Genomic DNA, 24,905 nt, shown 5'->3' with positions numbered 1-24,905 from the left:
CAAATCAGAAACTAAAAGTGAGGGGCCGTCTGCAATATAGGCTAATTGACGAATAATTGATTGCAAATTAAATAACGGTATCATTCAACAATAGAGAAATGCATTCTCATACAATATGATAAAAAAGAAATCACGAAAGTCATAATGTTTTGCAAATGATTTCGCGGCCCACTCGAAATAACTTTGCGACCCACAGTTTGAGAATGGCCGGTCTACATACATGTTCCAATGCTTTTCAGGAAGGAGACGTGTGTATGTCTACATATATGTTCCAATGCTTTTCAGGAAGGAGAGGTGTGTACAGTATCAGTTTAAAAACCGCGGCGTTACGACTTTTCTTTGCCATGAACAAACCGCCTCTGAGAATTATGATCAAACCAATGCTCCTCAACACGGCCAATACAGAATATAATAGAATATCCTGGATAGCAAAGCCACAGAGTTGTTTAGCATGTCCCGTTCACCCACACTTACCCACCCATGAATGTGAGATATCTTGACAATTTAAGTTAAAAGCAATGCTGGAAAACAAGCATGTCACTGCTTCCAGCTCTTTGATTTAAAGATAGGATCTAATAATTTATTGGTAATTTATTTACTCACAAAGAAGAATATGTAAATATATTTATAAAATATTTTTTTTCCAGTTTATTGCCCAATTTGTTGATCGATTTAAGGTCAAATGCCTATACAAAATGCCCTATACAGTATATATATAACAGAGTACTTGTTCCCATCACTTGCAACATGCGCAAAGTGCTGCATTATGCATGTGTTTGTGTTGTTTTTTGAGATTCATATAATTTAGAAAAAGTGATCAACTGGTGTGAGAATTTGTGAGCTTGACACAGCCATACACTGCCAGATCACGGGTCCCCTTTCATTGCTTCAAAAACACAAACCTTTTTATTCCCTTTTGTCAAATCAGAATAAGACCTTTAGTCTGCAATGTTTACAACTGGAAGACAGCTGGAGATCCATGGGGCATGGAAGGACATCTGAGGGAGACACGCTTTACCAATCCCACACTTTCCATGTTTCCTTCAGTGTGTCTGTGTTTCTCAATGAAAACGCTCAGCACTTTCCTGGCGTGCGTTTGATCTTTTTCAATCATCCTGGTAAGACCCCATTGCTCCTGTCCCTACCTGGCGAAATGTAAATGTTTTGTACGACTACGTGGTTTGTATATATGAAAAATGCATTGTAACTGCGTCATTTGAAGAAACACAAAAACATGCAAATGTCCCCCCCCTCCTTTTTTTTGGTTCATTTCTAAAACAAAATAAATAAACTGTGATGGAATATGATTGGACAACTCCTCTGGTTTCTTGCGTTTACGATCCTGGCAATGGAGATTCAGATATAGTTCATTTTGGAGATGGGAGAATTCTTGGATTCTTGACTCAGGTCTTTCACAAGTAACGCGTTCCATAATCTTCACAAATTTGTCCATTTTCCGCCAATGTCTCAATAAAACCAAGTCTTTGCAGTGCGTTAAGTCACTGACCGAGTCTTGGACACCGATTGTTCTCTTTCATCTGTCCTGTTGTCACTTCTCTCTCTTCTGGTGTTTTTTCCAATCCTGAAAGATTTAATTGCACAAACATTTTCATTACCATGGTGCAGACATTTATTCTAGGGCTGCCACTAACCATCTTCATCATTGATCATTTTGGGTTATGAGCAAATATCGCCGTGGCGTAACGATGTACCAAGTCGGCCATTCATTTGAGGGCACAAAAAACCCAGGTTTGAACCCATAGACAGCACTTATGCTGCTGAAATGATAGGGGGTTTGTAAAATTGTAACAGATTGGTCTCAAATGTGGAGATTTTGAGAAGAATCCTTCACATACCACCCCAAAAGCCATATATATTGGTTAAAAGCTGAGAAAAAGTTTGTATTTGTTTGTTTTGGGGGTAAGTTACACTTTAAAAAAATACTCAAAGCGATTAATCGATTATAAAAAAAAATTACAGATTGATTTAAAGGGTGACAACTAATTGATTAATCGTCCGTAATCCTCTAACCCTCATCAATATCTAATCTTAATCTGAAGAGAATTCCAATCTTAACCCTAGATTCTAAATCGTAATCCTTATCCCCATTCTTCTGAGATGGTCTGGTAGAAGCTGGAGAACATGCCTAGACACGTACTGTACATACCTCTATCTGCTGCCCCTGGAGCCCCTGGAGCCTTTGATCTGCTGGATCTCCTTGGAGCTGAGGACCAGCATGCCGTTCTTGAAGCGTCCCACCTGACCCGAGGGAGCCGAACCCGAGCCCGAGGACGGCTTCTTGTCCCTGGTGGAAAAGGCAGCGTGGGACAGAATGGAGACAAGAGTCAGGACAAACTCAGCCAGTCTGGATAACACTCTTTGGGTTGGAAAAAAGCTAAAATATTTCTATCAGAGGTGGGGACGGGCGTTTAACTAAAGTCCTCATTTTAATTGGTTGAGACTTGACTTGGGTTCTGGTGACTTGACTCTGACTTGTACTTTGACGACTTGAAAAGGTTTCTAAAGTCTAAGTCTAGTCTAGTCTAGTCTAGTTTTTAAAGTTCTAAGATCTTGTTTGCATAAATGACTTAGTTTGAAAGTGAACATATTTGTTCCACCAGAGGACAAAATTTAAATCCTGTTTTCTGAATTTGTTGGAAATTAGTTATGGAATTTATTTGAAGTTGAAACTGATTATAAATTAGGAATCAAATTCGATGCTCTTACAGAGTTATTTTCCTATGAAAACCTATTGCATTGAAAAAACGCTCCCACTAATTTCTAGAGATCATTTTCAGTGGTATGACAGACCGGGATCACACCAGACACTAATATGTTTTCTCTCTGTCTGATTTAAAAGACCTGCAGTCTATGGCTATACCTGATCTATGACATCATGATTTAAAAGATGTGCAGTCTATGGCTATACCTGATCTATGACATCATGATTTAAAAGATGTGCAGTCTATGGCTATAATTGATCTATGAGATCATGATTTAAAAGACGTGCAGTCTATGGCTATAATTGATCTATGATGACATCATGATTTAAAAGACGTGCCGTCTATGACTATAACTGATCTATGATATCATCTCTTACATGCTTAGAAGTTATGACAAATTGATCGTAGAACAATGCAAACAGCTGCAGATGTACCTGTGGCGATGGGATGTGTTCTTGTGTTTAAACCTAATAAAAACTACAAGAATTACCAGCCAGCAGTCCCTAATATTTACATTTGAAGGATAATGTAATTTACATTATTTAAAGTTTCGGCCACTTAAGTTGTAATGTCATCCAACCTGCATGCTACCATGTGACATGACTTTGGGGTGGGTTCACAGTGTTTCCACGACATAACCGAGAGCAGCCTATTCAAACTACTCTCGTCAAAGAACTGTACCACCATGGACCGCAGAGCGCTACGGAGGGTGAGGCGCGCGGCCCAGCACGTAACAGGAGGTGAACTGCCAGAACTGCACGAACTGTACAACCAGCGGTGCCTCAGGAGGTCCCTGAAGATCATCAAAGACACAAACCATCCCCACAACAGCCTGTTCTCCCTGCTACCCTCAGGGAGGAGATACAGGGTTCCAAAAACACGCACAAATCGCTTGAGGAACAGTTTCTTCCCGCAGGCCACGAGACTCCTAAATATGCACAAATAGTGCAGTAGTCGTACCGTACCGTACTGCAGCTGCTACTATTACGGATGCCTAATGTTTAATTGTAAATTTAAGTGTATGTTTAATAAGGTGCCTAACGTTTAATTGTAAATTTAAGTGTATGTTTAATAAGGTACATGCTATTTGCACATGTATGTATAAAACGTCGAATTTGGAATGTCTGAACACGTCTAACGTATGCACATGACATGTGCACCTATGTGCAATGAATATGCCACTGTCGTATAAGCCACCGACTTGTCTTATTGCTTATAGATGCCTATTTCTTATTGCCTTATTGCTGTCTTATTGCCTATTTCTGCCTATTTCTTATTGCCTATTACTTATTGCTTGTTGCCTATTTGTACTATGTCGTAAACGGAGTCCACTGCACAAGAATTTCACACGTGGTACTTGTACCATGGAGTGACAATAAAAATCTTGAATCTTGAATCTTGAATCTTGAATCTAAACTACCATTTGAACATTGATTAACATGATCCTGAACATAACTTAGCCCTTTCAGCTGTCAATGTTATGTCTTGGGGAGCTGATAAGATAGCATAGCTAGCAGTTCATTCACAGCTAAAGGAAAATAGGAGAATGTTGAAATCATTTTCCAGGAGAACACAAGATTTTCCATAACATTTTACTATTTCTCTCATTTTCTCATGCGTTTTCCTTGACTAGAAAATTGGTCAAGTGTTTTAGTGTTTTCTAGGTTTTCCAAGATGCGTGGGAACCCTGGAAGTCGATATTTTGTTTTATTTACGATATTACATTGATACTGGACTCTTGACTTGGCGTTCTACATTTAGATTTGGAACTCGAGCAAAGTTGACTTGGTCACACCTTTGATTCCTATTACATTTCTTGGACAAAGTAAAGCCCAGAGTTTGTAGCCTGGTGAACCAGCCGGTCACGTGAACTCACATTTCATTTCATTCTACCAAACCTTCTGGCCTCAAGCCCTGGGAGGGTGTTTGCAGAAACTGCAAAACGTACGAGCCAATCTGCGACCCGCCTTGTAGTTGACATCGTAACCGGCCAATCAGGAATGTCGCTAGTAGGGGTGCACCGATCACGTTTTTTGCCACCGATCACCGATCACCTATGAGAAATATCTGCCCAACCGATCATCGACCGATCACCGATTACCGATCACCAATATATATATATATATATATATATATATATATATATATATATATATATAATATATATATATATATATATATATATATTATATATATATATATAATATATAATATATATGTATATATATATATATTAGGGCTGTCAGCGTTAACGCGTTAATCGTGCGTTAACGCGCGCCGATCATAACGCGTTATTTTGTTTTAATCGCGTTAATCGCATGCCGCTATTTTGTCCCTTCGCGCACCCGTACTTGTAGTCAAGCAGTTCGGTTTCCTGTCTCCTGCTTGTGCAGGCGAGAACGACAGCAATACGCTTTTAAATGGCTCGTTTTACTTCCCAAATGGCACAGTGGATAAGTCGAGAGCCGTAGTTTGCGCCTTGTGTAAAACGGAATAAAAATATCACCGAAGTATCGAGTTTGAGGCGAGCGATCACCTAAAAGAAGCTAGCGGCCAGCTAGCAGCCAGCTAGTTAGCGCGAGACTCGTCACTCATTCTTCCTTCAGAGTCTCGGATGCGCCGGTCCTCTAACCACTGGAAGGTCGGCTCCAATGGCTTCACGCGATATACACGTTATCAATACAGTTTCCAATACCGAGCCATTATTCACATGGAAGTGCCAAAGTTTTTAGCTCAGATACAGCCTTCTTCGGCTGTCATTTTGGGTTTCGACTGCTCCACAGCGCCGCCGCCAGAAGTATCGGTTCTGGAGCGTTCTGGAGTGTTTACAATTATTGTGCATTTATTTTCTATTCAAGATGCATTTTGTAGACATTTTGTGACCTCCTGTCTACATTGCACTTCTATTGAATTGAAAATAAATCTAAAATTCAAGATCACAAAGTACATTTCTTTGCATTCATTTGATTCCCAATCACGACACACTGGTAATAATGATTAATATCTAATTAAAAATGCTTTGCAATGCAAAATATAGCATTTTAAACATGCGATACAAAGATGCGATTAATCGCGATTAATTATAATTAATCGCACGATTAATCGCGATTAAGAAAATTAATCGTTTGACAGCCCTAATATATATATATACAGTATATATATATATGTATATATATATATATATATATGTATTTATTTATTTATTTATTTTTTAAGCAGCTATAGCAGTCTATTATAGAACAGTTTCCATTTTACATATAGGCCTACATTTCATGCATCAAATTGAAAGTGCAGCACATTTTCTTTTTTTCTCTACATCAATATTTTATACTGTGTAGACTAAAGGAAACCGCCAACATGATTTTTTGTGTGTGAGATAATTGGAGCACAAGACTGTGTTGAACTAAATGGCTAGTAGTTCAGTCCAGTTCCCTCAGTTCAGTTTATAAAGGAACAAAAGTATTCCACTTCGGGATTTCCATGTTACCAGTTCAATGCAGTTCAGTTCACTCAACAAAAATACTCCATCCGGGATTTCCCTGTTACACAAGAAAAATAACTTTGACCCAAGGAAACTATTTTAGCGATTTATAAGCTAAAGCGGCTAAAGCTAACCGGAGCTATTAACGTTACGAGGATAGACGCAAATATGGATCAAACACGGACTTAACAGCATGCAAATGCCCCGGTAGGCGGGAGGACTGGAGCTAACTTCTCTGCTGAGTCTGCTCTAATCACCAGCTGATTTGTGTGATTCAAAGACGCAAGGGGTGTGTTGACAGTCTGGTGTGGTGTGTGGAGGTGAGTACTGGTACTGACGAAAGCAAAGCGTGTGCTTTGCAACACAATGATATAAACGTTAGAGCACAATATGAAAGTTAAACGATAGACATTGAAGACATGAAAATGGGCTGCCTCATGTTTCTCACGTGCAGCATGATATGCTATGCAATCGGCGACAATAAAGAAATATCTGCAATCAGCCGATCGCATATTTGAGGTCAAAATCGGCCGAGACAGATTGCGTGCCGATCGATCTGTGCACCCCTAGTCGCTAGCTGTCCGCCTCGAATTGTAATCTCAACGTTCGACTAGTTTAAACAGCCATAAAGTGCAGTTATTGCAGAAATAGACTCAATAACAACAATAAAACAAGTACAGGAGTATGTAACAGCAGAGTTTCTTGGCGGAAAATATGTTTTTTACATTCTCCCGAGTGGATTTGGGTTTGACTGGATCCAACGCTGATTGGCTGAAGGAGTTGTCTGTCAAGGCAAGTACACCCGCCCAACTCCCGCCCGCTGCAAACACTGCATGAAAGCTTCAGGCCAGACGGTAGAACCAAATGAAATGTGAGGTCACATGACGGCTGGTTTACCAGGCTACAGAGTTTCTGTTTTGACCACATTTTTTCACTTGCACTTGCACATAAATTTGTGTGTGCAATATCACGTAATTATTATGATTGTCAAAGTTGTTCTCAGGCACTGACCTAAGACTTCATCGTGAAAAACCAAGCCCAACACACACGTTTGAGTTGAGCTTTACAGTCAAAATCCAACATTAAAAGTTCTCAGACAGCTTTCTTGCAGGTCTTGAAAATGTGCTCAAAACAGAAACTGCAGCCTGTTCAGAATTGAACAAAAACACACATTTTTCAATGACACTAAATCCCAGAGGAAAACGTCTGCAGAGGTTTACTTTCCACCCACCTTGGCTTATTCTGCTTCTTCTTTTTCTTCAGATCCTAGAGAGCGGAGGAGAGTCAGTCAGAAGAGTTACACTAGAGAGCGGAGGAGAAGAGTCAGTCAGAAGAGTTACACTAGAGAGAGGAGGAGAAGAGTCAGTCAGAAGAGTTACACTAGAGAGTGTAGCAACGAGCTAGCGTGTAGGTTTCTGCCGTTAGCTTGCTAGCTAGTTAGCTTTGTTGTTTTCCCTGAGGCGGCAGGGGACTATTTACAGCAACACCCAGGGAGGAGGGAGCGGAAGCCACTCTGATTGACATGGTCGGAGCCAATGACAGAGCTTGTAATAAGCCGGAAGCGGACATCCGGCAGCGACTGAAACCGATGCCTCCAATGGGAGAGCAGAGTAGAGCAGGGGAAGGTTTATCCCAGTTATGGAGACCTGCGGCACCAGACTCCTCGGACGGAAGGGAGAGGAGGCTGGCCAGCGAGACTAGTAAATGAGTAAAGCGTATACTGCTTGATACCATGCAGGGTATGTGCAGGTTTCAAATGGAAGACTTTTAAAGGGTGCGTTCACACAAGGCATTTTTATTTAAACTCTGGAGCGTTGACTCGTTTAGTTGGTAACTTGGCTTGGTTTGGCCAGGTGAGAACATTTGGCCAGGTGAGAACATTTGGCCAGGTGAGAACGTTTAGCCAGGTGAGAACGTTTGGCCAGGTGAGAACGTTTAGCCAGGTGAGAACGTTTAGCCAGGTGAGAACGTTTGGCCAGGTGAGAACGTTTAGCCAGGTGAGAACGTTTAGCCAGGTGAGAACGTTTGGCCAGGTGAGAACGTTTGGCCAGGTGAGAACATTTGGCCAGGTGGGAACGTTTCGCCAGGTGAGAACGAGATGCTTGGAAAAGTGAGTCTCAGTCCTCCAACAAGAGAAGTGTGGTGCATTCGGAGTGAGAACGCAACCTGAAAAAACTCAAGGAAACAACAACAAACACAGGGGTTTCTGGGTAGGAGGGGATGGATGTTGACATGTGAAGGTTAGCGTTAGGCAGATAAAATAACTTGATGAAGGTTAAGTTTATGTTTATGAAAACACAAGGGATAGGGTTAGGATACCATGACATGACAATTGAAACTATTCCATACATAAAAATGTTTTTCTTCCTAGTCGACAGCCACAGATAGTGAGCCGGTGAAGTTTGTTGATTAGCAGTCTCTTAGCCCTTGTTCACACAGGACGCCGAACGTAAGTAGAACTGAAGCTTGAAGCAGGCACGAGCTGAACTGACGCCTAACCGTTCACACAAGAAGCCTTCTCTTTTCCTCTCAGCGCCTCCTCGGTGTGCCTTGAACCCGCCCACAACTCCCATTGACTTCATGCCTGGCAGCTTCAAGCTTCACGCTTGGAAAATAGGCGTGAATCCTGAACGATCGCTTGAGCAAGGTGTGAGCGTGGCTTCAGCATGACGCGCGCGGGTGGTGTGAACGGACTCGCCTGTTAACAAGGACGCCTAAATGAAACTTGTGGGTTCAGCGTAGGTTGAGCTTAGGTTGAGCGTTGCTTCGGCGTCCTGTGTGAACGGGGGCTTATGGTCTGATAATGGTGGGTTGAATAAATGTTGGTAAATGGAAAAGCAGCAGACAAATGAATTGTGAAATGGAAAAAACATTCGTAAATGGAACAGCAAAAAGTTGGGAAAAAAGGTGCAAATGTTCAAAATGCAGGATGGCATTTTGAAATGTGCAGGACTTACCGGCTCAACGTGCTCCTTCTCTCTCTGCTTCTTGTCTCTGATCTGCTGCTGCAGCAGCTTGTAGTTGACATACTGCTTCTTAGGGGCCTGCATCCACACCACAGACAAGCAGCAAGTCAGTACTGTATTGCCCCACTAGGGGGGATGAGTTTTGCAGCAGGCTTTACACACAATACAACAACAACAACATGACAACCAACTAGAGAAGCAACTACCGAGGTGCAGTGTTGGGGGTAACTCATTACAAAAGTAACATATTACATGTAATATATTACTTTTAGCAGTAACTCGGTAATATAACTGATTACCAATAGGATTTCAGTAATATTATACCAGTTACTTTGTCAAGTAACACAAGTTACAAATTGAGTTACTTTTTCTTAATCAAAGCACATATATTTAAATTAAGATACAATCATTTCCTAATCAAATTGTGTGTTTTTATACAAATAGCCACTATGACAATAACAAAGGAAAAGGATAACATTTAGAATTTTGGACGGTTTACACTGATGGTTGAAATTATTTTTCAAGATGGTCCCGGGGCGGCGATGCCATTCTGCTACTGCCGTTATTTTGGTGAAAGTAATGTAAAAGTAGTGTAATAAGTAACAAGTTACACTACACAGACAGTAATATTGTAAAGTAACTTATTACGTTCAAATGAAAGTAACTAGTAATGTCGTATATTACATGTTGAAAGTAACTTGCCCAACACTGCCGAGGTGTGATATTAAGATGGTTTGTTGTGTGACTGTTCACTGTCAACACTTCATTTTAAAATGCCTACAAGTAGTATGTTCTAATCTATTTGGCAGGAATTCTTAAACATAGTTATCACTGTGAACGAATAGGAAGCCAAGCGAGGAACTGTCTGGAATACACTATTGCCAGCAGTGTGAACACAGCGCTAAGGTTGATTTATGGCAGGGCGGGGGCGCTCCACATTGTTCATAAGTGTCGCTCGACAGAAATAATAAAAGAGTCGCACGGCGTTTTTAATTTATACTTCGGGGAAATGTTTCAGTCGTCTCCACGGCAACAGGAGTCAGCCCCTCCCGCCCCCCTCCTCCTCCCAGCAACAGCATCTTTCCCCTCGGCTCCACTCCGAGAAGGAGTCCACATCACTGTAGAAACATCTTTGCCAAGGGGCGTCTGGGTTAGGGATGGGGCCGATCCGATCCAATATCGGTATCGGTTGCCGATATTGGCACTAATTCACGGATCGGATCGGAATCCCGAAAAAATAAAAAATAAAAAAATGTTTGCAATTCCAGCGCAGGACCGTAATTTGCCCATTTATAATAGTATCCTTCTTTGCCTTGTATATTTTCTTAATTGTGTCTGCTTTTTGCAAGGTATCCACCTTATTTTTGGCGGCCATTTTTGCCTGATCTGCCTGATGGGTGCTTCTTCCGGTGTGATCCTCCCAGCCTTGTTGCTGACAGCTTGACACCCGTCTGGGCGAACGGAGCAAATCACTAATCAGGTCCAGCTTGGCAAAAATCTCGTCGATAAATATCCCTTTAAGAGCGCAGTGCATTCATGGGTAATCGCCTGCTGTGGCTAATATTAGCCGCTAGTTAGTTATCTTACATGGCAGTAAAACGCCACTGAATGACCAAATTGATATAACTTTTAACCATTTCGGGCAAAACCGTTTCCATCAGCGTTGGTTTGTTGTTTATAACGTGGCTGGCTATATTTCTAACGTTCTATCTATCTATCTCTGCACACTGAAAATACTGGGAGGCGGTCCATAGCATCTCTGTCGATGATTTGATTCGACAGTTCTGGGCACTGGCGTTGGCGTTGGCCAATCCTGGCGTGTTCCGCCCCCAAATCGATTGTCTTCTGTGCAAAGCGAGTGGCTTCTAGGACGAACAGGCTCTCTGAGCCTCGCGCCACTAACGTTATTTTAGAGCAGCGCAGTAAATACAATATTCCTGGAACGTGAGTTTAACGAAACAGTTACATGTCCTCTGCATTCTACATCAAATAAAGACATTACTGTTTGTTTTATTTGGTATGTTACATACTTATTGGCCAAGTTATGTTCAATTCAGCCAGGGTACAAGGGACTGAGTGTAGGCGGCCATCTTTTCAAATCAAGTAGAATACCATTTAGGAAATGGCAAGCTGCAACAATAAGTCACGTTAAACCCGACCTTGTACGCACAATTATTTTTTACAGTGGGGCATTCAAAAATAAGGTGGATATTTAAAAAAAAATCTTTAATTGGCCAAATCTTTGCCTATACTGTATATTCAAGAAAAATATTGGTATCGGCATAATATCGGTATCGGCAGATATCCAAATTCAGGTATCGGAATCGGATCGGAAGTGAAAAAAGTGGATCGGTGCATCCCTAGTCTGGGTAGTGTGGAGGTAAAAGCACTGGCCTACCACCGCGGAGACCCGGGTTCAATTCCCGGCAGCAGTACGTCCGGCTTGGTCAGACGTCCCTACAGACACAATTGGCCGTGTCTGCGGTGGGGAGTCCTGGTCGCTGCACTAGCGCCTCCTCTGCTTGAGCGGGGGCGCCTGTTCGGGGGGAGGGGAACTGGGGGGAAAGAGTGATCCTCCCACACGCTACGTCCTGCCGGTGAATGTATCGGAGGAAGCATGTGCTAGTCTACAACTCTCCCCAGATCAGCAAGTACAATTGGGGGGAAAAAACCTGAAAAAACTTGGGGGGGGGTGGGGCATCTTGCCGAGTCCTAAATGCAAGAACATAACCTCGTATCTGTATCTCCCTGCATCGCTTTTGACAGACAACGACTCGCTCCTCTTTTCAGAGAATCTCTCCGCTCCTCCAGACCTCCACTACGCCCTGACTCCGCCCACACTGAGCCCTGACTCCGCCCACACCGAGCCCTGTCTGTTTTCCCTGGGGAGGAAGCTGCTGGCCCGGGCAGGCTGGCTGTCAGACACCACTACACTGATGCAACTCTCTCTCTAGCCAATCACAGTGCTACACTGACAGAATTCCCTGTAGCCAATCACAGTGCTACACTGATGCAACTCTCTCTCTAGCCAATCACAGTGCTACACTGACAGAACTCCCTGTAGCCAATCACAGTGCTACACTGACGCAACTCTCTCTCTAGCCAATCACAGTGCTACACTGACGCAACTCTCTCTCTAGCCAATCACAGTGCTACACTGACGCAACTCTCTCTCTAGCCAATCACTGTGCTACACTGACGCAACTCTCTCTCTAGCCAATCACAGTGCTACACTGATGCAACTCTCTCTCTAGCCAATCACAGTGCTACACTGACGCAACTCTCTCTCTAGCCAATCACAGTGCTACACTGAGGCAAACTCTCTCTCTAGCCAATCACAGTGCGCAACCAAATACGACCAAACACGACATAACAACATTCTCCAGATAGGCGATACCATAGAAAAGTGTGGAGAGACACTTTTTCTGTCACTAAAGACGTCGAGAGGGAGTTTCAAAAGTGACGAGCGATGAAGCATGGGCACAGCACGCCTGTCGAGGGGATGCAGGCGTCACTTTGAAAACTTGGTTTGTGCTTTCTGAGCACCCAGCATGAGCGCCCTCTCCTGTTCAAACACAAACGTGTCCTTACCCTGGCACCCAGCATGATCGCCCTCTCCTGTTCAAACACGCGCTGCTGCTCCTTTTTGTAGCCGGTGATTCCAAACCGATGGACCTCCAGACGAGCCTGGCGTGCACACAGAGAGAGAATAAGGGCTCACATGTAGAAGCCAACAGGTGGGGGGTAATACACCCATCAACAGGTGAGGGGTAATACAACAGGTGGGGGGTAATACACCCATCAACAGGTGAGGGGTAATACAACAGGTGGGGGGTAATACACCCATCAACAGGTGAGGGGTAATACAACAGGTGGGGGGTAATACACCCATCAACAGGTGAGGGGTAATACAACAGGTGGGGGGTAATACACCCATCAACAGGTGAGGGGTAATACAACAGGTGGGGGGTAATACACCCATCAACAGGTGGGGGGTAATACAACAGGTGGGGGGTAATACACCCATCAACAGGTGGGGGGTAATACACCCATCAACAGGTGAGGGGTAATACAACAGGTGGGGGGTAATACACCCATCAACAGGTGGGGGGTAATACAACAGGTGGGGGGTAATACACCCATCAACAGGTGGGGGGTAATACACCCATCAACAGGTGAGGGGTAATACACCCATCAACAGGTGGGGGGTAATACAACAGGTGGGGGGTAATACACCCATCAACAGGTGAGGGGTAATACAACAGGTGGGGGGTAATACACCCATCAACAGGTGGGGGGTAATACACCCATCAACAGGTGAGGGGTAATACACCCATCAACAGGTGGGGGGTAATACACCCATCAACAGGTGGGGGGTAATACACCCATCAACAGGTGGGGGGTAATACAACAGGTGGGGGGTAATACACCCATCAACAGGTGGGGGGTAATACACCCATCAACAGGTGAGGGGTAATACACCCATCAACAGGTGGGGGGTAATACACCCATCAACAGGTGGGGGGTAATACACCCATCAACAGGTGAGGGGTAATACACCCATCAACAGGTGGGGGGTAATACACCCATCAACAGGTGAGGGGTAATACAACAGGTGGGGGGTAATACACCCATCAACAGGTGGGGGGTAATACACCCATCAACAGGTGAGGGGTAATACACCCATCAACAGGTGGGGGGTAATACACCCATCAACAGGTGGGGGGTAATACACCCATCAACAGGTGGGGGGTAATACACCCATCAACAGGTGGGGGGTAATACACCCAGCAACAGGTGAGGGGTAATACACCCATCAACAGGTGAGGGGTAATACACCCATCAACAGGTGGGGGGTAATACACCCATCAACAGGTGGGGGGTAATACAACAGGTGGGGGGTAATACACCCATCAACAGGTGGGGGGTAATACAACAGGTGGGGGGTAATACACCCATCAACAGGTGGGGGGGTAATACAACAGGTGGGGGGTAATACACCCATCAACAGGTGGGGGGTAATACACCCATCAACAGGTGAGGGGTAATACACCCATCAACAGGTGAGGGGTAATACACCCATCAACAGGTGGGGGGTAATACACCCATCAACAGGTGAGGGGTAATACAACAGGTGGGGGGTAATACACCCATCAACAGGTGAGGGGTAATACACCCATCAACAGGTGAGGGGTAATACAACAGGTGGGGGGTAATACACCCATCAACAGGTGGGGGGTAATACACCCATCAACAGGTGAGGGGTAATACACCCATCAACAGGTGGGGGGTAATACACCCATCAACAGGTGAGGGGTAATACAACAGGTGGGGGGTAATACACCCATCAACAGGTGGGGGGTAATACACCCATCAACAGGTGAGGGGTAATACACCCATCAACAGGTGGGGGGTAATACACCCATCAACAGGTGGGGGGTAATACACCCATCAACAGGTGGGGGGTAATACACCCATCAACAGGTGGGGGGTAATACACCCAGCAACAGGTGAGGGGTAATACACCCATCAACAGGTGAGGGGTAATACACCCATCAACAGGTGGGGGGTAATACACCCATCAACAGGTGGGGGGTAATACACCCATCAACAGGTGGGGGGTAATACACCCATCAACAGGTGGGGGGTAATACACCCATCAACAGGTGGGGGGTAATACACCCATCAACAGGTGGGGGGTAATACACCCAGCAACAGGTGGGGGGTAATACACCCATCAACAGGTGGGGGGTAATACACCCATCAACAGGTGGGGGGTAATACACCCATCAACAGGTGGGGGGTAATACACCCATCAACAGGTGGGGGGTAATACACCCAGCAACAGGTGAGGGGTAATACACCCATCAACAGGTGAGGGGTAATACACCCATCAACAGGTGGGGGGTAATACACCCATCAACAGGTGGGGGGTAATACACCCATCAACAGGTGGGGGGTAATACACCCATCAACAGGTGGGGGGTAATACACCCATCAACAGGTGGGGGGTAATACACCCATCAACAGGTGAGGGGTAATACACCCATCAACAGGTGGGGGGTAATACACCCATCAACAGGTGGGGGGTAATACACCCATCAACAGGTGGGGGGTAATACACCCATCAACAGGTGGGGGGTAATACACCCAGCAACAGGTGAGGGGTAATACACCCATCAACAGGTGAGGGGTAATACACCCATCAACAGGTGGGGGGTAATACACCCATCAACAGGTGGGGGGTAATACACCCATCAACAGGTGGGGGGTAATACACCCATCAACAGGTGGGGGGTAATACACCCATCAACAGGTGGGGGGTAATACACCCAGCAACAGGTGGGGGGTAATACACCCATCAACAGGTGGGGGGTAATACACCCATCAACAGGTGGGGGGTAATACACCCATCAACAGGTGGGGGGTAATACACCCATCAACAGGTGGGGGGTAATACACCCAGCAACAGGTGAGGGGTAATACACCCATCAACAGGTGAGGGGTAATACACCCATCAACAGGTGGGGGGTAATACACCCATCAACAGGTGGGGGGTAATACAACAGGTGGGGGGTAATACACCCATCAACAGGTGGGGGGTAATACAACAGGTGGGGGGTAATACACCCATCAACAGGTGGGGGGTAATACAACAGGTGGGGGGTAATACACCCATCAACAGGTGGGGGGTAATACACCCATCAACAGGTGAGGGGTAATACACCCATCAACAGGTGAGGGGTAATACACCCATCAACAGGTGGGGGGTAATACACCCATCAACAGGTGAGGGGTAATACAACAGGTGGGGGGTAATACACCCATCAACAGGTGGGGGGTAATACAACAGGTGGGGGGTAATACACCCATCAACAGGTGAGGGGTAATACAACAGGTGGGGGGTAATACACCCATCAACAGGTGAGGGGTAATACAACAGGTGGGGGGTAATACACCCAGCAACAGGTGAGGGGTAATACACCCATCAACAGGTGGGGGGTAATACACCCATCAACAGGTGAGGGGTAATACAACAGGTGGGGGGTAATACACCCAGCAACAGGTGAGGGGTAATACAACAGGTGGGGGGTAATACACCCATCAACAGGTGAGGGGTAATACAACAGGTGGGGGGTAATACACCCAGCAACAGGTGAGGGGTAATACAACAGGTGGGGGGTAATACACCCATCAACAGGTGGGGGGTAATACAACAGGTGGGGGGTAATACACCCATCAACAGGTGGGGGGTAATACACCCAGCAACAGGTGGGGGGTAATACACCCAGCAACAGGTGGGGGGTAATACACCCAGCAACAGGTGGGGGGTAATACACCCAGCAACAGGTGGGGGGTAATACACCCATCAACAGGTGGGGGGTAATACACCCAGCAACAGGTGGGGGGTAATACACCCAGCAACAGGTGAGGGGTAATACACCCATCAACAGGTGGGGGGTAATACACCCATCAACAGGTGGGGGGTAATACACCCATCAACAGGTGGGGGGTAATACACCCATCAACAGGTGGGGGGTAATACACCCAGCAACAGGTGGGGGGTAATACACCCATCAACAGGTGGGGGGTAGTACAACAGGTGGGGGGTAATACACCCAGCAACAGGTGGGGGGTAATACACCCAGCAACAGGTGGGGGGTAGTACAACAGGTGGGGGGTAATACACCCAGCAACAGGTGGGGGGTAATACACCCAGCAACAGGTGGGGGGTAATACACCATCTATTGGCCACCATCAACTGACCTTAGCTGCCTCAATAAGAACCTTTACAGTGTGTCCCCCTAGGTCTGATACTTTTGGGGTGGGGGGGGGGGGTATTTTTTCCTTTTCTCCCCCCCACAATTCTTTTGCAGTCTGCCCTGTTGTTGAGCAGTTGCGATGTGGGGAAACACAAATGAAATCATTGATATCCCCCACCCTGGTTCACTACATTGTCAGGTCACTTAGGCTTGGCCCATTCTCTCTATATCGAATATCACGATATTTCCAGAATATTGCAATTTTGAAAATTTGCAAGAAATAAAATAAATAAATACCACACCCTATCCAGGGGGAAGAGTGGGGTCACAATGGGGGAGGGGGGGGGGGGGCCCACCAAGGAAATGGTAGGGGAAACACTGAAGCATAAACTAACATGTAGCTATGTTTGGACAAATAATATGATTTGTTTTTAAATGTATATTTTTAAATTGGAATCGCCTCTGAAAAAGAGAAGATAATATTGGAGCAAAGTTGTAAAAACTCACCTTTTCCAAATTGAGTTCTTCTGGCTGCTCCCTCGCCTTCTTAGTGAGTTCTTCTGGCTGCTCCCTCGGCTTCTTCTCCTTTGTCTGAGCAGCCTTGAAGCGTGTGAGGAAAGCAAGAGAAGATGAGAGAAGGTGAGGAGATGTGATGTGACAGCAGGAACAGAAACAGAGGCCAACCGGAGTCAGCCAGCGCTGACACGGCATATACACCTCATCACTGATGACATCACAGTCATCACACGGCTGTTCAGTTCAATTTCAACTTGAACTTGTTCAATTTGAAGTTCAACAGTTCAATATATAATTGTCGAGTTGTGAAACCTTGTTATAAATGAAGCCTCGCGTGAGTTCATTTGAGACACGGAAGTCATGTGCTCTGCTACGCCCCCTAGCTGTATCCAGCGGTCAGCCGCCGATTGGATCATTGTTCATTCACCAATCACAGCCATTCTCACAATAAGGCGGTCAGTTTAAATACGGCCTCCTCTTTAACTGATCTGCTCCACCCATGCTGCCTCACACTGCTGCTGCTGCTGGCAATGCTTTGCCTCCACCACCCCACCTTTCTAGCTCAAAAAGTTGAACATGTATTCCATGTCTTGCTTACTCACTGTGGCTTTAAATTAATCTGGGATCTTGTATCTCCATGGGGGATTTTTGCGGCCATCCCTGCTCGGCGTAGCTTGATGCTGCTGGGCCGGTTCAGGGATTGCAATTCCAGAATGGAGACCAGCACTGCCAGACTCCTCTCACGGAAGGGAGGGGAGGCTGGCAAGCGAGACTAAGATGTTGTAGATATAAAGTGCTGCTTCATGGATCATCTATATGCCGAATATAACTGACGACAGTACAGAGTAGTTTATAAAAGCTCTTAAATCATGTTCTCCCAGGTAGGTCTACCTTTGCCAATAACCATTGGCAACATTAAACTGTCCGATTTTTTTATGGAGTTTGGCGTGACAGTCTCTATAAAAAGGTCCCTAAATTAAATTTCAAGCGCAGAATTTGTGCGTATTTTCCACTAAAAGCCGTTCCAGAGGCTGTGCCACCCACCCGACTGACACAGAGTCAAGTCAAGTCAAGTGTATAGCCCTAATTCACAAGCATGTCTCAGAGGACTTCACAGAGAATATGTCTAGCTAAATTTAGCTGACACAACAATAGCAATTACAGTAGTAATAATGACAGAGTGAGGGAAGAGATAGCAGAAGCCTACAGTGGTGTTATCAGGGGCTGGGGTCTGCTTGATCTTGGCTTTCTTGGCGGGGTCCTGGAACATCACCACCTCCACCTGGGCTATCCGTCGGATGGTCAGACCTAAATAGGGGAAACAGACAGTGCAGTAGCATCTTTTTGGAATACGTTCTGCATGGTGGAGTTATGTGTACACAGAACATGTGAGTGGCTCCTGGATCCCTGCATGGTGGAGTTATGTGTACACAGAACGTGTGAGTGGCTCCTGGATGCTGGGATGAATGGATCCTTGAGGCAGAGGCGTTGGCTGTGGCTGGGCCTTACTGCCGCAAAGAAAAAGAAGTAGCCCAGAGATGGAAGCCTCCTCATACTCTGCCTTTCAATGGACATCTTCAGTTGTGGACTTGGCTGTCATGGAGATGTCGGTCGCCCGTATGCATGGCGCTAAGGTAGAAAATATTACGTCGTGACTGCATTTATTGAAGCCATGCGTGGGGACCGTGGACGTCACCATGATAGCTAAGTTGTGTTTGTCTCGCTTTGTGGTGCGGACTGCTCGCGTGTGTGTCGATATGATCTGTTCAAAATGGGTCCTGTGATGGTTGAGTTTTCTACATGTTGAAGGGCACATATAGTTTATAGTACTGTGAGCTGTTATCTCTGTGGTTTTTGTAGGCGTTTATGTTTTTTGTGTTTTTCCTTCTTTGTTATGTTGAAAAAGTTTCAAACAATAAAAAATGTGATACAAAAAAAGTGAGTAGCTCCTAACCATTCAAAAGCAATAGCACATGAAATCACATTTTGAGCAGTATGTAGGGCTGGACAATACGGTTGAAATCAATATCACGATACTCATACCTATTTTTAATATGACAATATGGCTCACAGAAGTGAAATCACGTTAAATAATCAAATTAATGTTCATCATATTGAACCAAATGGTAATATTTGGTGTGATGTCAAACAGAAATTTTCACATCATATTTCGACAATACTCATTTCGACTGAGTTTCTATATCAAATTTGCTTGTTCTCACCAGTTCAGACAGCAGAATCCCCTGAATGACGATAACCGATAACATTGAATTATTGTCTGCTGTCCAGTCCTACCTAGCTAGAGGCTACGCCGCCTACCTGTCTGCTCAGCCGGCACGCCGCCTGTCCGTGGTTCATCCTGCTGTAGTGAGACACCGAGAAGATCTGCTCTGCCATCTTCACCGTCACAGCAGGCGTCTTCAGGGACCACCTCTACCTCTTCCTCCTCCTCCTCCTCCTCCTCACACCTCTTACGTTTTTTCCTCTTCTGAGACTTCTTTTTTGAGGCGGCTCCATCACCTGCAGCAAAAAGTAACAACATGGTTACAACTAATCTCGCGTCACCACCAGGCTCTTCCCGAGGAGAAGAACCCGGTTCCCATGATACTGTACACCTCTCGGCTGGTTCCGGCCTAGAATAGACGCCGCCCTAGACACCGGACCCGGAACATGTAAACAGGGTACGTGCCACATTTTTATCGTTCCCCCGTTGCCATATTGCCTCAACGTTTTGTTTTATGTACGGTACTATGTAACTTTTTAACGTTAGTCACCTCGTGTTATATCAGGCTCTAGCTAGCTAACGTTGGGAGCGTACCTATGTTCCCCGGGTTCTATGTTCCCCGGGTTCTATGTTCCCCGCTCCTGCTAAAAAGGGTCCTATGTTCCCCGGGTCCTATGTTCCCCGCTCCCGAAAAAGGGTCCTATGTTCCCCGGGTCCTATGTTCCCCGCTCCCGAAAAAGGGTCCTATGTTCCCCGGGTCCTATGTTCCCCGCTCGTATGCGTAAAGTCGGCGAGTAGCGCACCGCCGCACGCCTCCACAACCATCCTTCACTTCACCCCCAGCACCCAACACCCACTGCCCAGAGACAGCGCACCTTTTTCAGCGTGACTCCATACTACAGTGCACTGCCTCGGGTCTCTGGCTCTCTCTGGCTCATCTTGAAAATATGGGGTTCGGCTTGCAAAAGTTTCTGCGATGCGCTATGGAGCAGTAGGCTATGCCTCATGTTTTCCTGGCACAATGCCATGATAAGAAAGTTTTCCCTAGCAATTTGTAACATTTATACAGAGGCTAGAGAAGCATATGTCGGCCACGTAGTGATATAACACTTATTATTTCGCTTTATTTTTTCTTCGCCCATTATGCTTGCGAAGTAGCCTGTGGGAAGTAGCCTGTTGCAGAGGAAAGCGAAATTAAACAATTTATTTGAATGGCTTTACAGAACTTGTGCATGTCTGTGGGTTATATAGGCAGATGCGATTTGAGCTGCGTGAATGTTGCAAATATTGATCTCTCTCTCTCTCTCTCTCTCTCTCTCTCTGAAAAATGTAATATTATGGATAGCATGTTGCCGCTCCTGCTGCTGAATGTGTGCATATATCTGAGTCTATAGACTCGAGCTTTCCCTCATGCAGTCTGTCAATGAAGTCTCACAACCTCGAGATATTGTGGTTTGCACTCACCGACTTTACGCATACGAGCGGGGAACATAGGACCCTTTTTCGGGAGCGGGGAACATAGGACCCTTTTTCGGGAGCGGGGAACATAGGACCTGGGGAACATAGAACCCTTTTTAGCAGGAGCGGGGAACATAGAACCCGGGGAACATAGGCATGACCCCCTAACGTTAGCTACACGGAAGATTTTTTTGCTGCACATATATCCAGTAAACGGGTTCCAGTTCCTGCCATTGCGCATTGGTTTACGTCTGACGAAGAGCTAGTTAGCTCGAAACGTTACCACCTGCACTTGGTGCAATAAAGCTATCCAAAAGGAGTCCTTGTAGTGTGCGAGCGTATCCTCATTTGTTTCACTGTTATATTTTTTCGACTCAGCACCTACCCGAAGTCTCGGCCCTTGGATGTGCATGTTTTCATCTATTCATTGGTTTACGTCCTCAGGTCCCGAAGCGGTGTCAACGGCTCCAGACTAGTTACAACCATAAGAACTTACAGTAAGGATGGCTCATGTTTTGTGTGGGACCGAGAGAGACCTACAGTAGTAGCTGGGCAATGCAAGTGACTGGCAAACTGTCATGTGGTCTGGTCTAGTTAAACCCCAGGAAAGATGTTAAGGACAAAACGCCTATCTTCATTAGTGGTGTGTGTGTGTGTGTGTGTGTGTGTGTGTGTGTGTGTGTGTGTGTGTGTGTGTGTGTGTGTGGTTCCTTCTCAACCATAATGGATAGACTACATGTTTCTAGTTGGTTTGTTTGGATGCCACTTCTCCTAATGATAACCTGGGCTTGTAAACAAAAGCCACCTGGACTCACAAGCAGCTTCCTTGTTGTTTTGGTGACCCTTATTAACGTCGTATACAGTAATAGGACACGAATAACGTTAATGGACTTAATAGCATGCATTAACTGCAGGTTTGGCCATTTTACTAGATGTTCATGCTGTGTTAAATGAATCAAACATTATTTTCTGTGCTTTAGTGTTGTAGGACTGGCCTACTTTCTGTTGAGCTAGTATTTCTGATGATCAAATGTTAGGTTTTGTATTAGCCTGGGCTGAAGTCTCGCGTTGAAGCTAGTTTTGTATAAACCCACCTGTATACACTGATTATCACATTATATAGCTTATTGTCTGCGCATAACTAAAAGATGTGGTTTATGGTTTGCCCCTTTCGGAACTTGATCGTGATCAAATCCCCTCCACAGGACAGTTCCGAAAGGGGCAAGTTTATGGTTAGCTTGCAGACTGTTAGCCTGGAAGCTAACTAGGTGGGCTTACCAAAGTCATACAGCTGGTCCAGGATTTGGTCAAGAAAGAAATGATCTTCGTCCGGTTTTCCGCTGGCGTCCGGGTTCATTTTAACAGAACGGCACACGCTGCTTTAACAAACAAAAAAAACAAGCAAAACGTTGTGCTAACTTAGCTAGTAGCTACCGACTGCAGTTAACAGAATGACAACAAACTGTGAAATCCACGTGGGGCGCAAGCACGGAAGAGTTTGGTCCTTCCCGGCCACCGTAGCTTAGTGAAAAATCACGGAAGTGCTGTTGACAGACACCGCCCATGTGAAGAAGACAGATGCTGATATCTTCCGAAAGGATTATAATCAAGTCGTTGGAGCGGAAGAAGTATTTTTGCACTGATATATCTATGTTGTTATAAACTGTAACGTTACTGAAGAATGGCATCCAGATCTCCTTATTCGGTAGGTGCTTTAACGTTCACGTTAAACCGCGACGGCTAAGCTAAGTTCGCTCAGCACAGCTGTCCTGCCCACCAACATCTGACAGCTGACGTTTCAATTAAACATTTGGACGCCTAATTCATAATAATAGTCCACTCTTCTATGGCAGAACAGGGAGCATTCATGGGATATACATCGTAGATAACGTTTTCCAATACGTGCCATTCTCTGCCCGGTGAATAGATAGACGCCAAACTTCATGCAATAATCTGTCAATTTAATGTTTAATGCTTGGGCAAAGCCACGTGCTTCCTACAACAGGACTCAAAAAGCTTGTCCTAATCATTATAGGACCATTCTACATTCCGGCATGCATAGGCTACAAAGCAGCACCTTATTTCAACAAAATGTCTTGTATAGGCTATATCACCGCTAGCCAATTGATTCGCTCGCCACTGCCTCGGCGTGTAACGACGTTAGCTTTCTTGTGGAAGAGTGTATCAAGTTCAACAGGCGATTAAAGTAAAACTTTGTCAGAAATATTAGCGGCTATCTGGGCCGAATTGAACAGTGGCGCCTCTGGATTCATAACATGTCTTCTGCTTGAGTTATATTTAAGCAATATATCACGAGAGCAAGTGTGTGGCCGAGTGGGATAACAGCTTATCAGTGTGATATATTTCACAACACACGCTGCTCGAGTGCTATATTGCTTTTATAAAAGGGTTCCAAGTATAATAATATAATAATAATAACACTATAAGTCCGACTGGCATGGTATTCTGAGAGTCAGTGAAACACTACTGTAAGGCGGGACCTCTAGCAAGAAGATAGACCTGCGGGTGATTTGATTGGATCGTTCTGGAGACTGAAGTTGACATTGGCCAATCCTGGCGCTTGGCTGAGAGCAAAGCCCGACCAGGGGCCGGTTGCACCAATGGCGGCGATTGAGCCAGAAAGACAGTCTGAATGAAATTGAATGTAACGTTCCCAATTCTATGTATTAACTTCTAAAAAACTAACGGCAACATTTTGGAAGGCTAAGCCACACAACTAGTTAGTTATAATCTAACGTCGTGCTTTCAAAGACAGCGAACTGGCGATGTTACGACGAACACGGCTCAGTTGACCGCAGTTACGACGATGACGGTCAAAAAGGTCTCCGCGGAGATCTCTGCAGTGACCAGTTGGTGCAACCGGCCCCAGAGCCGTATGCCGACAGCAAGTAACGTACTTTTAGTAAGAGAGTTGCGCCATCATGCGTCCATAATGACTCATTGTACAAAGACTTGAAGGACTAGTGACCCTCCATACAGCAGATCAGGAGAAAGCTGTTTGGCTCGAGCGCAGCACTGCCATTTAGTAAGAGAGTTGCCATGGTAACCAATAACCCATGGCCATGGGTTATTGAACTCGGTTACTGGAATTATACAATGGCTGTGAACCAATCAGATTGCTTGATTTGAGGTACCCATTTTATAATTCATGAGATAGTATAGTACTTCTGTCAACAAGCAAAAGAAGCACATTAATTAACCACCACATCTAAATGTTGCTGCTTGTCTACAAATCACTGTGGCTCTGGGCCTACATGCTGTACCCTCTAGCCTCGGTAAACCCAGCCTCCACGTGACCTCCATGTAGGCTACTATCAGTCACTTGCAAGTTGCTACTGACATAGTCTGTGATGTCACGTTGAAGGCTGGCTACCCTCAGCCTCAGATGCGCCCTCTTACCTTACTGTCTTCAAACTTGTGGAATCCTGTATCCGTTAAACTCACATTATTTCTGCCTTGAAGGTTTCGGTAGGGTCAGATGGAACAACCTTGACTTACCTTATCCTTATCCTAGTTGCTTCAAAAAGTGACCGGTTATTGTTTTAAACAGACAAAGTTTGATGAAAACCGGCTAGTTGTTTGCAGAGCCGTGTCATTCTTTTAATACATCCATGAGCCATGTAGATAGAGTCCCGACATCTCCATTCACTCCAGTGGACCAGTTTTTTACTCTCAAGAGTTCCAGGAAGTAAGGTCCTGGATTAAGCAGCACTGTCGAGTTGCAGCAAAATAGACAGTTTGTGTTATACTCTG

The 24,905-nt window shown here is 45.2% G+C and overlaps 2 protein-coding genes across 4 annotated transcripts in view; one reads left to right on the top strand and one right to left on the bottom strand.

The window, feature by feature from the left end:
- On the bottom strand, positions 1 to 22,536 carry fsaf1 (40S small subunit processome assembly factor 1). Of its 3 annotated transcripts, XM_083642814.1 has the most exons (9): positions 22,410 to 22,536; positions 19,769 to 19,969; positions 18,657 to 18,757; positions 17,441 to 17,533; positions 12,762 to 12,857; positions 9,162 to 9,248; positions 7,436 to 7,470; positions 2,168 to 2,305; positions 1 to 1,582 (listed from the first exon to the last, which is right to left on the bottom strand). In XM_083642814.1, the coding sequence occupies exons 1-8, from the start codon at positions 22,486 to 22,488 to the stop codon at positions 2,170 to 2,172; spliced, it is 828 nt and encodes a 275-aa protein (XP_083498940.1). In that variant the 5' UTR covers positions 22,489 to 22,536; the 3' UTR covers positions 1 to 1,582; positions 2,168 to 2,169. The 3 variants fall into 3 exon arrangements, with proteins under 3 accessions (XP_083498940.1, XP_083498941.1, XP_083498942.1); XM_083642815.1 differs by lacking the exon at positions 12,762 to 12,857; XM_083642816.1 differs by lacking the exon at positions 19,769 to 19,969 and having other exon boundaries at positions 22,410 to 22,504.
- Positions 22,537 to 22,706: 170 nt separating this feature from the next.
- Positions 22,707 to 24,905, top strand: part of gnpat (glyceronephosphate O-acyltransferase) — a 64,392-nt gene continuing 62,193 nt past the window's right edge. The window contains exon 1 of the mRNA XM_083643698.1: positions 22,707 to 22,836. Coding sequence (XP_083499824.1) covers positions 22,813 to 22,836 — 24 coding nt within the window. The 5' untranslated portion in view covers positions 22,707 to 22,812. The remainder of the gene's footprint in view (positions 22,837 to 24,905) is intronic.

The sequence above is a fragment of the Poromitra crassiceps genome (genome assembly GCF_964638095.1).
Source record: "Poromitra crassiceps genome assembly, chromosome: 9".
In the NCBI taxonomy this organism is placed as follows: domain Eukaryota; kingdom Metazoa; phylum Chordata; class Actinopteri; order Beryciformes; family Melamphaidae; genus Poromitra; species Poromitra crassiceps.
Note: the sequence above shows the minus strand (reverse complement) of the source record. Positions and strands in the feature narration are given on the sequence as shown.

Bases quoted from the DNA above. Each gene is read 5' to 3' on its own strand.
- fsaf1 (XM_083642814.1), bottom strand. From the start codon at position 22,488: ATGAACCCGGACGCCAGCGGAAAACCGGACGAAGATCATTTCTTTCTT. The intron at 12,858-17,440 runs GTGAGTTTTTAC...TGTGCACGCCAG, and splicing joins AAGAACTCAATTTGGAAAAG to GCTCGTCTGGAGGTCCATCG. The intron at 7,471-9,161 runs GTAAGTCCTGCA...TCCGCTCTCTAG, and splicing joins AGAAGGAGCACGTTGAGCCG to GATCTGAAGAAAAAGAAGAA.